Source organism: Ptychodera flava, chromosome 1 (genome assembly GCF_041260155.1).
Source record: "Ptychodera flava strain L36383 chromosome 1, AS_Pfla_20210202, whole genome shotgun sequence".
Lineage (NCBI taxonomy): Eukaryota > Metazoa > Hemichordata > Enteropneusta > Ptychoderidae > Ptychodera > Ptychodera flava.
In genome coordinates this window covers 47,787,135-47,802,694 of record NC_091928.1, presented here as the reverse complement: position 1 = coordinate 47,802,694, position 15,560 = coordinate 47,787,135, and the positions used below count along the sequence as shown (strand labels likewise).

General features: G+C 38.1%; 1 protein-coding gene across 7 annotated transcripts in view; it reads right to left on the bottom strand.

Annotated features, from left to right (window-relative positions):
- LOC139139738 (cytoskeleton-associated protein 5-like) overlaps window positions 1-15,560 on the bottom strand; it is a 73,870-nt gene that overhangs the window by 34,788 nt on the left and 23,522 nt on the right. For all 7 annotated transcript variants that reach the window (XM_070708607.1, XM_070708636.1, XM_070708645.1 and 4 more), the window contains exons 4-20: window positions 13,014-13,140; window positions 12,217-12,468; window positions 10,300-10,435; window positions 9,541-9,644; window positions 8,989-9,102; window positions 8,325-8,429; window positions 8,033-8,122; window positions 7,608-7,772; window positions 6,610-6,738; window positions 6,056-6,325; window positions 5,551-5,661; window positions 4,860-4,952; window positions 4,412-4,597; window positions 3,616-3,713; window positions 2,838-3,021; window positions 749-982; window positions 35-247 (exon numbers count right to left, since the gene is read on the bottom strand). In XM_070708607.1, the coding sequence (XP_070564708.1) occupies window positions 35-247; window positions 749-982; window positions 2,838-3,021; window positions 3,616-3,713; window positions 4,412-4,597; window positions 4,860-4,952; window positions 5,551-5,661; window positions 6,056-6,325; window positions 6,610-6,738; window positions 7,608-7,772; window positions 8,033-8,122; window positions 8,325-8,429; window positions 8,989-9,102; window positions 9,541-9,644; window positions 10,300-10,435; window positions 12,217-12,468; window positions 13,014-13,140 (2,611 nt within the window). The remainder of the gene's footprint in view (window positions 1-34; window positions 248-748; window positions 983-2,837; window positions 3,022-3,615; window positions 3,714-4,411; window positions 4,598-4,859; window positions 4,953-5,550; window positions 5,662-6,055; window positions 6,326-6,609; window positions 6,739-7,607; window positions 7,773-8,032; window positions 8,123-8,324; window positions 8,430-8,988; window positions 9,103-9,540; window positions 9,645-10,299; window positions 10,436-12,216; window positions 12,469-13,013; window positions 13,141-15,560) is intronic.

Below are 15,560 nucleotides of genomic sequence, written 5' to 3'. Positions count from 1 at the left end.
TGAAATGGTATGTTCCACTGACCCTTGACCTTACCTTGTTGTCACTGCACAGACTGAGCATGCCCGGTGCAAACATATTGGTGTATCTCTTGACATTGGATCCCATGGATGTGGCAATCTGCTGGCATATGTTGACGGTGGTGGTGGCCAGAAGTTTGTTATTGTCTCCTAATCTTGCCTTGAGTGCCGGTGGGAGATCCCCAAGGTTTGGTGTGATGAACTTGGCATCTGATATGATACCTTGAACCTGGGTGTGAAAAGATGTTGGAATGTTTAACAACTTGGTTAGAGTTTCTCAAGCATTATGAGGAAGCAAGGACTGGCGAAAGAAAACACTAGATGTTTTGTCAAGTCAATGTTTGCACAAAAGCACTCATACTAGAGATCATTGGTGGAAAGTGAATTGACATCTTGTAACAAATGTGCCTAAAAAACTTCCAAAATTCTAATAGATGTCTTTCAAATGCTCTCTGTCAAAGGTCAGACTGCAACTTCATTACATGCTTGTAAGAGACACAAGGAAAGCCTAAGCTTACAAACCTATTATGACCAAATTTAACAATAGGACTATTTTTATCCATATTTATTCAAATTCAGATATGATATACTGACATGCACCACACTAGCTCTTGTCACCAATGACCACAAAAATTCAGGTTTGTCTGAAGCTATCAGTCAGTTAGTATTTTGAAGTTAGATCAATCACGAGAATGCAATCACTGAGGACAACTGCCTCTGTTTAGTTTACCTTCTGTAGGGCTTCACCCCTGATCTTCCATTTAGTATCACCCATTTCCTCTATGATCTGAGATGTGATTTGCTGTCCGATGTCAACTCTTGGGACGAGATCCTCCATCGCTGCGGCACCTCCTGGAGCATCCTCCTCATCTTCTTCATCTTCATCCTTCTCGTTGTCGCTGTCGCCGCCTCCTTTCCGCTTGGACTGGCCCCGAATGGGCTTTGGAGGCTTGTCACCTTCGACCTGCACGGAAAGAACCAGTCTTGCAATGTCAATGTATGCACCTCGAAAGTGAAAGACTTCTCATAAGCTTTTACCCAGACTTCCTAAATGAAACTTTCAACCATTCTCTTTTCAAAATAAGAATAAATACCTGGGGTCGCTATGCAAAGTTTGATACTACAGAAACAAACATTTAACATGTATCAATGTTTGAAATTCAAAATGGCTGCCATCCCTGTGTTAACTCTATGGGGAAAAATGGAATTTTGTTTTTTCAAAAAACAAAGCTGACATAAATTTTTATTTCTCCAAGGGCTTTAAAATGAGCCCCCACAGGTGGTACATCAGAAAAGAATCGTAAAAACTTGAAAGTTGGAGTATCTGTCCCCGAGGTGCATTATACCTTCAATATGAAATTAGAACCTGGAGTGTAGCCACTACATGATGTTCAGATGTGACCAAGCAAAGAGAATAAAAGATCTTCTTTGCATCTAACATGTACAGAAAGGTCTAACACGAAAAACTGTTCTCCGTTATATGGCAAACCCTACCCCTTTGTACTTGTTGGAATACAAATTTTTTCAAATTTTTTTTTAGATGTGACAACTAACAAAAGGAAATGACACACTTGCATACAAAATTTCTCAATGCTGTACTGTTTGCATGGTTTGATCAAATGGTATAATTTCTGAAATTACTCTAAGGTTACCATCTGACAATTCTGTATTGTATGTCGACAAACTATGCCTGTTTCTTTGATAGTTTGCAAGACTTACTCGCTTAAAATGAATAGCTTTTCATCTTTGAATAGCATGATTTACTGATTTTTATCGCTGAGTACATAAAATGATATTCAGAGCAATGATACATGTAAATGTGTGCCATTGACAATAGCTTTTGCTTTCCTTATGCAATTGTAGCATTCATATCATGTACATTTACATGAGTAAAGCACAAATGCTGTGAACAATTTATCAATGACATTTCATTTGGATTAGTCTGACAAAGCGAATCTGGGGTTAATATTTTTTATTTGAAAATCAAGCAGCTATTGGTTTGATATATTTTTCAGCTATGTTTGGCGACAATATTACTTTCTTTCCAGTCTTTTTACTGGTCATCCCTGGCGTCAAACCAGTGGCACCGTTGGTGCTGACCTGCGTGGATAAAAGTACATGCAGCGGTGAAAACTATCCATGAAAATTTCCAACTGTTTTGCGGAAATGCCACATGCTACATTATTCTTGAATGTGGTGCTGTGGGTGGGGGTGGGTGGAACTTCCTTGAAGACATAATTGAACATTTCTGAAAATTTTTCTGTTTTGCTTTTGTCCGACTGTTAAAAATGACCATATCTCAATTTCTTATTTCTCCTTTCCAGTGCTATCTATTCATATTCCTTGATTTCATTCACAAGCAAGAGTGTTTGAAACATTTTATTTTCCCATGATTGCTGAATGGTTTATGAAAGGGCTGGACCTCTGAAATTTGTAAAGGCAAGTATTTTGAGTGGATAATATTAAAATATTCAGTTAACTCAAACTTACTTTCATTTCAAATTACACAAAGTATTATTCAATATATATTCACATACAGTAGAATTCTTTCTCTCTGACATTTAGATTTACATAAGTGCAAGATGACATTAATACTTGACACAAATATAAAGGTGGCAGATTAAAAAAATATTACAGAATGTAGAACATTTTAGCTGTCATTATGGGAGAACATTCAGTGATAAGCTTGTGATTTAAGAAAAACTTGTAAGGTTGGGATTAGAATTAGGAACATACTTTGTGAATTCTGTGTTATTTTTTTTATTCACTTACAGGTCAAGACAGATATTTACGTCAGATTATCCCTCCCTCAAGCTTACCTTGACAATTTCAGCATCAATCTGCTGCAAGAGGGCAGCCTTCTCATCTTCAAAGAGCGTGCGTATTGGTGCACCCATGTACATGTACATGACACCGACCAGTGACGTGGCTGATGCACGAACAGCAGGGTTCACAGCACCAAAGGCCTTCTTTATATACGAGATGTAATTCTTTGGTGTGATACTGGAAAGGAATAGAAAACAAAATCGTTCACAAAGTGCGGGAAATTCAGATAGCGTGAATTAAAACTAACAGGTTATACAGCTAAATTCCAACAAATTTATGGAGGCTGCCTGAGATGTTATATAACTGTGCGATTAGCTGTGAGTATCACTATGCAAAATCAGTCTTTTGTTGTGCAGACTGGCAAACCATAGGGGGCCTTCACTATATGGAAGCCTGGAATTACCACCAGTTATATCTTGGTATTTTATATGTCGTCATACACACCACAAGACCAAAACATCTCTAGCTGCCTGGCTAAGTACATTGAAACTTCCCTGCATAATATGATGCCATTGGTGAAATGATCTCCTACGTATCTAGGTCCCTCAGAAGGTCAAGTACTAGCTTGAAACCTTTCATTTAATGTACTCCAAGAGCAACACTTCAAATTTAATAATAAAAACAGTATTTGAAACAACTTGGACAACGATATATGATTTGTAAGCTGCTGAGATGTCCCTGTATCTCATCGACATTGTAAAATTCACCTGCACTTGGGTGTATCTGCATGTCATGGATTGAATTATAGGGTAAGATTAATGCCAGACTTACGATGAAAATCCAAACTCTTTGATGGCATTTCCAAACCAATTCAGGGATTCACTCTGGTTTTTGGGGTTCTTCTGTTCATCAAAGGCATACCTCACCACCTGTACATGAACCAGACAAACAGAAATCAGAAAGATGTATTCTTTTCTGAACAACTGCATCCAAAACTTGCCATTTACCTGAATAGAATGGCTCTACGCTGAATAAAACAGACTCAGTACACTCAAGAGATCATGTGATGGCAGTACAAACAAACCAAGGTGTACAAATGTGCACGGAAATACACATATTTCTGAGCACGTTTGTGCCCAAGGTTTTGTGTGTACTATGGTCTATTCGATTTCCGGGTTTAACCCATTCTAATGAATACTAATAATCAGGGCTTAAAAGTTATTGCTGCTCGACGCCAATCACAAATAAATTGGCATTTTGACGAGTGAAATCAATATTCTCTCTGCCTGATGGGGTTATGCATATTTTGATTATAGTTTGAAAATGTATTTGATTAGGTCTGAGACAGCATTTCACCGTAATGATAACTAGGGGAGTGATGGGTGTTACGCGACTACATAGCTAGAAGTCCTAATGGAAAGCATCTTTGTTTTGTGTCCAAAGGTTTGTATCCACCCATGCTAGTTAAAAACAGAGGACCTGGCAAAGGGAATGGGCTACTGCCCTCTTCTTAGGCGGTCCTAAACCTGACATTCAATAGAAGCTCCTAAGTTTATGACATTTGACAGCTCCTGTCCACATTATAGGTCCCACTGTCACAACTAGCCACATTATACTGCACACTGACCTCAGAGCTGACCCAGCCGAGGTTGGTTGCTTCAGCGACAGCTGTCAGGACTTCACAGGCACTGTTGCCCACTTTGCCATCACCTATTTTATCCACACAGCCTGTAATCACAAAGGACCCTGACCGTCTGGTGAACTTGGCCTTCTCGGCAATTATTTTGACGAGCTGAAACTTGCGATTCAGAACCTGCAGGTGAAAATAATTGTGTTTGTGATAAATGACATCATAATGCAGCATTTTCATTTATTTTGTGTTTTAAAGTCTTTTTTACTCTCTAAATCTAAGTGAACTTTAAACAGACAAACAAAAATCCAACCACTGCCCACAATGGTGTAAAACACACACAAATTTACTCAGAGCGCCCTCAAACACCCACATATTTAAAACTTTTGTTTGTTCAGTACAGCGACACACAGGAAACTTCTCTGGGAAGGGATAAATCACTAACCTGGAAGTTGTTTTCTTTCCAGCCTGGTTTCTTGGCCATAACTCTCACGAATACTTGAGCCTGGATGTCTTTCTTTTCCTTGCCATTGACAAGCTGTGTGCCAGTAGAAATGAAAGCATGGAAAATTCACAATGATGCTTACACATCACAACCACTACAGAAGTATCAGGAGTGTAAGCAGTAATGTCTGTGGCATTGGAGTTCAGAAATCCTCACTCCCATAACTGAAAACACATGCAATATGGCTATCAAAGCTGGTAAGTATGAAAACAAATACAACTCAACTATATGATGACAGCATGGTTGCGCTCAGAAGCACAACTTTGGACAGAAACTACAGGAATTGTGTTGAGTTCGGGGATAGAGATAACATAGAAAAATTTACGACTGCTGTTTTGCTCTATTTAAATTCATCAAATAAATTCACACCTGAATGTTGTGAGATTGTTATGGTTCTACTCCAGAATGAAGAAGGCTTGCAGTACTCTACAGACTCGATACACCCAAGAGATCATGTGATGGCAGTACAGGCAAACGCACATGTACAAATCTGTATATGGAAATACATGTATTTCTATGGCACTATGCATGCCTGTTTAACATGGTTTTGTTTGTACCGTGGTCTGTTTGAATTCTGGGTGTAACTCAATGAAATATATCAAGAATGAGATAAGTGGGTGAATCTGCTTACAGTGGTGAATTCTTCAATCGCAGCAAGCCTTTCCTTCCAGTTGGAACTCTGTAGTTGTTGTCTAACAGACTGTGGCAATAACACTTCTGCCTTATCGTCCACTTCTTCATCCTGTGCAAAACAAACAGCAAGCATAACCAAAGTTAAGGGTAGCAGTATGCCCATGACATTGACATAATCATGTGTGGACTTTCACTTGCGCACAAATCAACAGCAGAGAATGTGCAACGTTATCACAGACTGAACAAGAAGCTGTGTGTAAACTATCTGTTGTATCTTATTATGTTTAACTTTTCCATAAAACTATGTTATATCTTATCAGATTTTACAAAAATATCATTAAGTCAATGGAGTTCAAAAAAGTAAGTGGACCTACGCAAGCCATTTACATCACTGATATTTAGCACTTATGGACTGCAACACAATCCTCGATACTGAAGGCAAGGCCATATATTAAATTGTTGAAAACTTTTTCAAACCGAGTTTTTCTGACAGACAGACTTACTGTAAAAAGTGGCTCAGTGGCCATGTCCTCTTTATCGTCATTTGCTTTGGATTTCGCCTTCTTCTTGCCACCAGGTGGCGCTGTAGATGGTCTCTGTGGCCCATTGGCTCTGCCACCAGGCCCAGCTGTGGCGGGTCGGCTGCTCCTGGCCCTAGATGAAGTTGTCTCTTTCTTGGGGGCTGGCTTGGCAGCGGCTGCTTTACTCTCAGCTGGTTTTGCTTTCTTCCCACCACCATGTTCAAGTTCAACATTCTCAGACGCTTCCTTGATCTGCATGAAAGTACAGACATTCAGATGGAAATCATATCCAACAAGGTATGTGTTCACGCAATTATGTGTTTCAATTTTGATCAGGAATATATCTTTACTTGATGACAATTAAGTCAAATGATATGCTATATGGATACCATGGTTTTTATAAGAATCCTTACTTGAATCACATGACTGGCAATAAACTGCTACAGTGTTTTCAAAATCTCAATTAGCTGTCCACTAATTTCTTACGGTTGGTATCACAAGTGCAGAGCGTAGCATGGGTAGACCGAAGAACTTACTTTATCAACTTTAAGTTTGTCCATTTCAGCAAAGACTGCATTGAGTGGTTTTTCTCCAATCACTTTGAGGACTGTACCCAGGGCTTCAGCTGCTGCATTTCTTACATCGGGGAGAGTGTCATCCATTTTCTGCAAGAGATAACGGGGTCAAAGTTCAATGCTTCAATAGGTGAACCAAAAATTGTAATGGACCACCCTAAAAACAAAACCGCATCCAAAAATGTACACAGACATGTACACAGATGTGTACCCCTTAGTACATACTCATCCACATGTATTTGTTTCTACCGCTATAATGTGATGTCTTCAGCGTACCTTTACCATGGAACAGTGCAATAATCAGAGTGCGACATTCATATCCTCATTAGGCCTGTTGCACGCTACTTTGCAGTAGTTTGAGGTAGTTCGCGCCTGGGAAATGAGAGACTTAAACTTTTGCTCAACCTTTTTAAAATAAAACTTTCAACCATTCTCTTTCAAAATCAAGAACAAAATTCATGGGTCACCATGCAAATTTTGGTACCAGAGAAAAAAATATTTCCATCATTTTTATCTTACAAACAAGTACATTTCCCTTCTCCCCATGGTTCGATGATGAAGGCCAAAGTATTAGCCATGCAAACGTAATACACTGAGTACAATACGTAATGTTATTGTTGACAATTCAGTTGTGAATGAATGACAAACTTATTGGCTATACAGGCAAGAACTAGATTTGTATCTTACCAAGAGTACCGTCAAATAATTATGGAAAAATACAGTTACGTGCAACTAATGGAATGTTAAGTATTTCTGAGGGTAAATGTTTTTTACAAGCCTGTTGGTTGTAGTTTCAACTACAAGACAAAAATACTGAAATACAAGTACTTCTTTACTGCCATGGTCAATTCAATACACTTAAACCCTTTCCCCACAGTGGTTTGGCCCAAATGCAAATGTTATCAATGGTAAGTGTGGACCTTTTGACAGGGAAAAGGGGTGAAGAGATTAAACTTTACCTTGGCCAATGAAGCACATAGTGGCTTGAGAACACCCTTAGGTAGAGTAGCTGGTGTTATTTTCCTGAAACATCTAGCTAAGAAAAGTGAGGTTTCCGCTCTGATGTTTGGGTTCTTGCTATCCAAGGCAGCCAGCACATCTTCAAGAATAGCTTGGAGGTTGGTCTGAAACACAAAAATGAACAAGTAGAGTGTCATCATCAGAATAAATTGATCATCCAATATATGGTAGCTGCTTTAGAAACGCTAAATCATTGTAGAAAAAAACAACTCATAGATCTGCTGTGGAAACAGTAAAAGAAAACAAACAAACAAGCAACATTGGATGGTATGTAAGGTATACCTGCTAGTACCTCCACTCACTATGGCATGAATATATCATGCTTGTACAAAGATGAACTGACACACATTGACACAAGACTTACCGACGGATACATAGCATCTATGGCTTCTCTCAGTGATGTGACCACGTTGGTTTTCTTCTCCTTGAACTTCTCAAGTATGGTTTGTATACACTGAAATCAATGGCAGTAATATGTCTGTTAATCACAGCTAGGCTGCATGGAAATATTTGCTGATGTCAATGTCTAACTCTAATCTGCTCTAGGAAACAAGATCATCTACTCAATCAGACCCATTTGTACCTGAACCAATCAAAGATTTGTACCATGAATACAGTTATGTGAGTTATTTTTAGTTTTACACATTGCATCTTACCTGACCAGCATATGGCTGGAACTTCTTTCTCAAGCCGGTTGCAAGACCACACAGGCACTTGCCCGCCTGGGCTACCAGCATAACATTGGTGTCCTTACCAACAACCTGCAGACGACAGAAAATTCATTACCAATATGGTATGTGATCTACAATTCTACCATGAAAATGTTAGAATATCAAGGCAAGATGCATGATAGCAATGCCACATTCTTTCATCACATTGTTTGTAGATCTCTGACTGAACTGTGAGGGAGAAATGTGTCGTGATTTTGCAAATTTACAAGATGAAGTAAAACAAACTGCATTTCAAATGCTCTTTTAAACTAACTAACTTGATGTGCATGTATCAGACACCATTGATAGCAATAGCCCTTTCACTACCATGGTTTGGCCCAAACATATTGTTATCGATGGTGAGTGTGGACCTGTTCACAGGGAATTGGGTCTACTCCGGAATAAAAAGGACGCGATGCGTTCTGCAGACTCAGCACGCCCAAATAATCACGTGATGCCGGTACAAACAAACCCACATGTGTAAACGCGTATGGAAATACACGTACGTCCATGCGCGTTTGCGCATATGGCTTTATTTGTACCGTGGTCGATTCGAATTCCGGGTTTGGCCTATTGGGGGTGATCAGGTAGATGTAGGTGGAGATCTTACCTTTTTCAATGCCCTGACCAGATCACCATAATCACCTGGTTCAAGTTTTGGATTTGACACCAAAGGCTGTATTGCCTCCAGGGCCTCTTTCCTTGTTTGCCACTTTTTGGCTTCCTGCAAGAGTTGGTGAAAAGCAGAGACATTTTATAGTAAGCTTTATCGTGCAAGTATTCTACCACCACATATATTTGATTATCAAACAAAATCAATGATGACTAGCATTACATTAGTCCACATCGCAACAACTTTACACAGTATGTCTTGTCCAGTTATGCAAAGAGTGTCAAACGTCAAGGGACATTTGATATAACTTATTTATCAAAAAAAGCATAAAGCAAGAAATTTCAAGAGGTTTTCATGGTCTTATTAAATGATATTCTCTTTAAAAAATGTGTTGATGGGTGTCCATCCTTTACTATACAAACACATGCGGACTAGTAGACTGGGCAATATTGTTATCTATCACTACAAGCTATGATACATTTTTCCAGTTGTGACTGGATTGAAGATGATCACTGGCTGAGAAAGGAAATAGAATATTAATCAACTTACAATATTTTCATAGAAGTCTTTAGGAATCTTGGACAATATTTCCACAGGATCCAACAGGTCATATGCATCAATGGAAGCAGCGGCCCCAGCTGCTGCATCATCATCTAAAACAACAAACAAATCAATTAACACATTTCCTAGGATTCATCATCAGTTTTTCAGTATTATCATATTATCTACAGAAGCAAGAGGGAAATCTGATGTATTTCTCTTGAGAGTGAATAACTTTTCACCCTGAAAATAGGAACTTCAAACCAAATGGTAGACACTGGTGTCCTTTTAGTTGTTTGCAAGAGTGTCTGATAACATCTTTTGTCATTAACCTATAGACTCTGATCATTCAAAAATAATTCTCAATATTTAAAGGTTTCTGAAAGGTTTGAACACTAAACACTGTTATAACAGAGATCTCAACATAGTCAAGTCCAACATTTGTCATTCAATGTGATACAACTTAACACTGTGAAACAGACTTCAACGTACTTTGTTGCAGTGCACACGTAGTAAAACCTGTGTTACAAACAAGTCGTATATACTGCAGAGGCATGTAGCTTCAACAGCGGTTACCTGTTGCAGAAGTTGCAGAAGTTAATTGGCTACCTAGTTGTCAGAATTTGGTTTGAAGTTTAGATACAGAGCACCTAATATTAATTGACGTATTTATTGACTGAACAGCAAAAATACAAAAATTTGCTAATTTTTGGACCATTGAATTGGTGGATCTGCTGAAGTAGTACAAGTACAACAGATTTGTCCTACCTTCCTCCTCTTCTTCCCCATCCACTGCATCTTCAGCCTCCATCTTGGCTTTCAGATCCTGCTGTGATTTCAGGAACCTTGTCGGCTTCGGTGCCTTGCTGGGCACCTTCTCAAACTCATCTTCCAACTCCTTCATCTGTGGGTAACCAAGGGGGAAAAAAAGAAGAAGAGAAAATCAAGTGCGTGAACAATGTTTTGACGAGGTGTTCATCTTCACAAGTCCGTCATTCTTTCCACGAAATGTTTAACCCTTTGAATGCTGTAATTTTTCCTGCCAAAACTTTGTTGCAACATTTTACCAATTTTATGAATTTTTATGAATTTTTTTTCGTAATTTTAGACCAAATGGACATAAAATTTGACATTGACGCTCAAAGGGTTAAACAAATTAAAGCTCTGCCTTTATGAACATTTTATTTTCACAAGATATCATATTATTTTACTCTCACTGGCTTCATATAAATGACATACTATATGTAGCAATGCACACTGTGTATAAGAGTGTATAACACTGTGAAAGAGATTTGACAATTTTATTGTGTATAAGCATTGACATGTTAACCAAAAACTGACCTTGGAGCCACAGAAAAACTGGGAGAATTAAAATTCTACCACTTTAAGAGTTTGCTTAGTTTCATTGAAATTACTGAGCACTTTTTGTATGTACATAATTTACAACAGTAAACTTTCACTAGGTCTACAACTTGTGAAGAAATGTACATGCACAAACAGTATTTTCAACATGATGAAAATACTGTTTCTTTGTATTATCACTGATCTTGTACACTTCACATCGTAACTTGTCTTGATTCTCAAATTACCTACTTATATTTCAAATCACAATATACAGATAACACCTTCCTTTCAGATATGGCTTTACATGACCATTCAGGGATGAGGTGGATTTCAAAATTTTAGGAGTGAAAACAAACTGTAATAAATTTTCCTTGAAGAGTAATCAATACAAGGCTTTGAACTTTACAGCTAGTCATTGTCACGACTGCACTTGGGGGCTTGTTACGGCTGAACTTGGCAACAGTACAAAACATGTCCTGTACGGGAGAGAGAAGGAACGCTGGAACAAGTGCATTACACAAGTCACTCATAAAACACAGCATGTGAATGAAAGAGATTTGACAACTCCATTGTGTTCAGTGTGTAGCATGACCCAACTGTCATCGGACAATTTGGATTTTCGGACAGATTTTCTAGAAAACATCAAACCTGAAATTTCTGATGAAAATTGAGAGGCTGTGAAACAAGTGAACTGTGACTGCAGCATGTTTCTATTCTCTATGCCTCAGAACTGTGGCTTTCATTTTTCTTTGAAGAAATGTTCTGCTCTCTGTACAATTACATGGGAACATGTAAATTTCAAACCAGTGGACATTTTATCATTAATTTAAACCAAGTACTTTATGGTAAAATCATATAAAAGTAATCCTTGTGACTACAACTCTCTCAATACTGATGTTTTATTTTTCATTTTCAGCCAACAGGCTTGTGGTCTGTATGCAGAAAAAATCAATTCTTTACTAGTAAAAGGCCTGTAATGCTAACATTAGATGATTTCTTAATTATTTTTATTTATGTTTGTTAATTGCTAGTTCTTACATTATTCCCAAAAGAATGTTGAAACATCCATTATTTTGCTTTAAACATAGCATCTATATGTGTAAAATGCACTGTTATTGTTTACATTTGAATTCTGGTCTGGTCCAGAAGTCACTTGTCAATACCAACACAGTTTACACATTTACAGGCTGTGTTGACAAGCTGAAAACCATGCATATCAACATGCTTTGGAAAGTAGAACAAGAAATTATAGTTGCTATATAACACCAAAATCACAAAAAAAAATCATCAAAAGTTACCATAACTGGCCCTATAATTTTCTGACTGTTGCATATAACTCACCACAACAGGTGGAATATTCTGAATGGCAGCTTTGAATGCAGGGCCAACCCATCTGTATATTTCCACTGTCAACAGCTTGGCCTCCTCTCTCACATTCTTGTCCCTGTTTTCAAACATCTTTGGCAGGGACTTGACGATGGGCTTGGCAGGGATGACCTTTGACCCGAACTCACAGAGGGCTTCCCTTAGTACTTGAAGACATGCGGATACTACCTTTGGTTGTTTGTTGGTGAGACCTTTCAGGAGTTCCTCCTGTGTTGGTGAAGAAACACAGAGAGAAAATGAGTCATGGCTACCTCCGAAGTTCATGATCAACAGCTTTCAACTTTAATGTAGCTAAAGGCAGTACAGCATTGAAACCAGTCTGTACAGAAGGGTTCCAATGCGGTACCTAACCAGCAACTAGCCTTTGAAAGTCAACTGACGTTCATTCATGCCATATCAAGGCCTGTTTGAGGAAAATAGGTTAGAAATGCTATATGAAGAACATCAACAACTACAGATCTTTTTATATATCAGATCATCAGAGGATGTCTTTTGATCTTAAATAGCGTCTGTGGATCTTACTATTAAATCACTTCCAATCTTGTTGTATGACTGGCCATTTCGCTGGAAATTTAGCCATACAGCTATCCAGACTATTAGTGCATGCACTGTAATTTTCCATCTGTACAACTTTACAAGGACAACACTCAGAAATTTGGCTCTCAGCTCATGATAGACATACTGAACCAGACTTTACATGATCAAAGTTGTATCCATTCATTTAATAATAATAATAAGACATCAAGACATACCTGAACCACTTCTCCCTTTTCCAGTTCTACATACATCAGAAGGATATCCATGCCCTTCTCTCTGGTCTTGGTTCTTGCTGAGTTCAGACATTTTGTGATGACTCCCGACGACACTTCACCTACCGTTCTGAAAGGAGGTGAATAAACACATGTTAAGGCCTAATGCTATCACCAGTTGGAAATGCATAATGTGTCTTTTATCACAAAGGGAAACATGTCATAAGAAAAATTTGATGTCAAAAGAGGATTTTGGTGATTATGTGATTGTAAATTATCTTTATTTGGTAACGTAAATGCCAGGTGTATTTATAATGTACAAACATCTCTTTCGCAGGCTGTGTAAATCCGGCTCTTCTGTCTAAATAAGGTGAAGAGAGCCAACGGTTGAGGAAAGATTTCCATGGTGTATCGAGTTTTGAAGTCTGACGATCAATGGAACACACAGGCCAATAACCCTACAACTATACAATTCCTGATGTTAGAGATAACCCCTGCTCAACCACACTTAAATCAAAAGGTCACAAAGGTCGAAAGTCATAATTATCTTCAGGTCAAAAAGAATCAATTGAAACACACTGGTCCAAATTACAAAGTTTACCTCAGACACATTATTTCATGAAAAAAAGTCTTTTGTGAATTATTGCACTTTTGCAATTTGCTAAAATCTAGCGGCACAGCCTCTTCCTTTTCATGCATATCAGGCTTGGCAAAGAATTCAGACAGCAATGTACAACTACAAGGATACAAACAAACATTTTACTGGCCATATCTTGAGGCAAAAAATGATGTAACTACTTGTCTTTTGATTCCTTCTTGCCGAAGTCTAAACATTCAACAGAGACAGAAGAAGTAGATTCTGCTTTCCAAGGTCTAACTACTTGTGTTTCTGCCAAGCCCTGCAATGCTAAAGGCGCTTAAATGGAGTGACAGTGAATGGTGGACTGCACATGATGAAAGTCGAGGATCTCTGCAAAAGAGTCACAGATTTTGACAATGATTGGGCAGGGACTAAGACAGGAACCATTTCAAGTGTCTTTTGCCAACAGCAGCTGCAGGGATAGCGGAGAACTGACAATTCAGGAAATCAACCTGCCACAAAAAAATCTACCTGCATTTGTCTGTTGCTCAATACTGGTAAAAGTCACACCAAATTACAGTTCATTCTAATCCAGTGACAGTGAGTGAATGCATACGAACAACAAATCAGGATCCTCAGAAAACCATCACATTTATTTTGTCGTGAATTGTCAAGTAAAAGGTTGTATCTTTTCACATTATATTGTTTTTGGTAATGCAGTGTCACCAAAGGGACAATCTACCTTTACCTTTCATAGACACAACTAAAAATAATCACATCAACAATATAATACGTAACTGACAGATAATAGTATTACATGTAATACATTCACAGAATTGAGCACTAGTGTCTATGCAAGGTATACAAACATGTACCGTATGTATAATGTATGTAACAATTATTATGATACGTGTTATATGTCTACACGATACAAATTGTGTACCATTAAAGAGAGAACATTGAGCTTAGAAATGACACCAAAATTTGTGCAGGAACCATCATTTGAAGAGAGTGCTTGAGGACACAGGTATGCGTGTTGAGCATTGACATAAATTCTTTCCGAAGACAAGTGCTTACATGTTTGCTGAACAATTCAAATGCAATGCTGTACACATCACAATTATTGCATTCCTGTCCAAACACAAATGGTCAGAGACCTGTGTGCATATCAAGGGTGAGCAGATCGACATGTTGAAGCTCATTGGCCCTGTACTTGTTATGACCCAGTGGTTTTTGCTTAGCTACTAGTCCAGTGGTACAGAGCTGGCCAGGTTTCTAAGGTAGTGTGCGCACCAAGAAAGTGAAAGACTTTTGTTCAAACTTTCTATAATGAAACTCTATATTAAATCTTTCTCTAACCAAATCAAGAACAAAAATCAGGGGTCACACTAAGCAAAGTTTGGAACTATAGGAACAAAGTCACCTAACGTTTACCGATATTTGAAATTAAAAATGGATGTGGCCTCCCTATATGTTAATTCCATGGGGAAAAATAAAAACTTTTGATTTATAAAAATTTATGCAAAAGAAATATTTCTTACTACGAGATCTATACATTAACCAGAAATTGTAGACCAAAAAAGAACTGTAAGAGTCTGAATATCTGTCCTCAAGGTTCATTCTACCCTAAATGTTGACTGGTGACCTTCTTGAAAGTACACCATGGATAGTAATCTTTTATGGCTGCTACTAAGTAATATTAGCTTGTGGGTGATTGGATCTGATTGGAAATTGATTTGCCCACCCCTGTAAATAACAATAAATAATCAGGACATGGGTTACATTTGCTAAATCTTTTGTTCAGTGTAAAGTACGTCCAACAGCTTGTTTTTAAAACTTATCATTGTACTTTATAAGTACAATTCACTTCAGTTCCATTGTTTTTACTGGTGTTGTAGGGGATGTGAAAAGAAAAACAGGGGCTGGTTAGGTAACCAGTTTTATGTGCCCGCACAAATATTTTATCCACA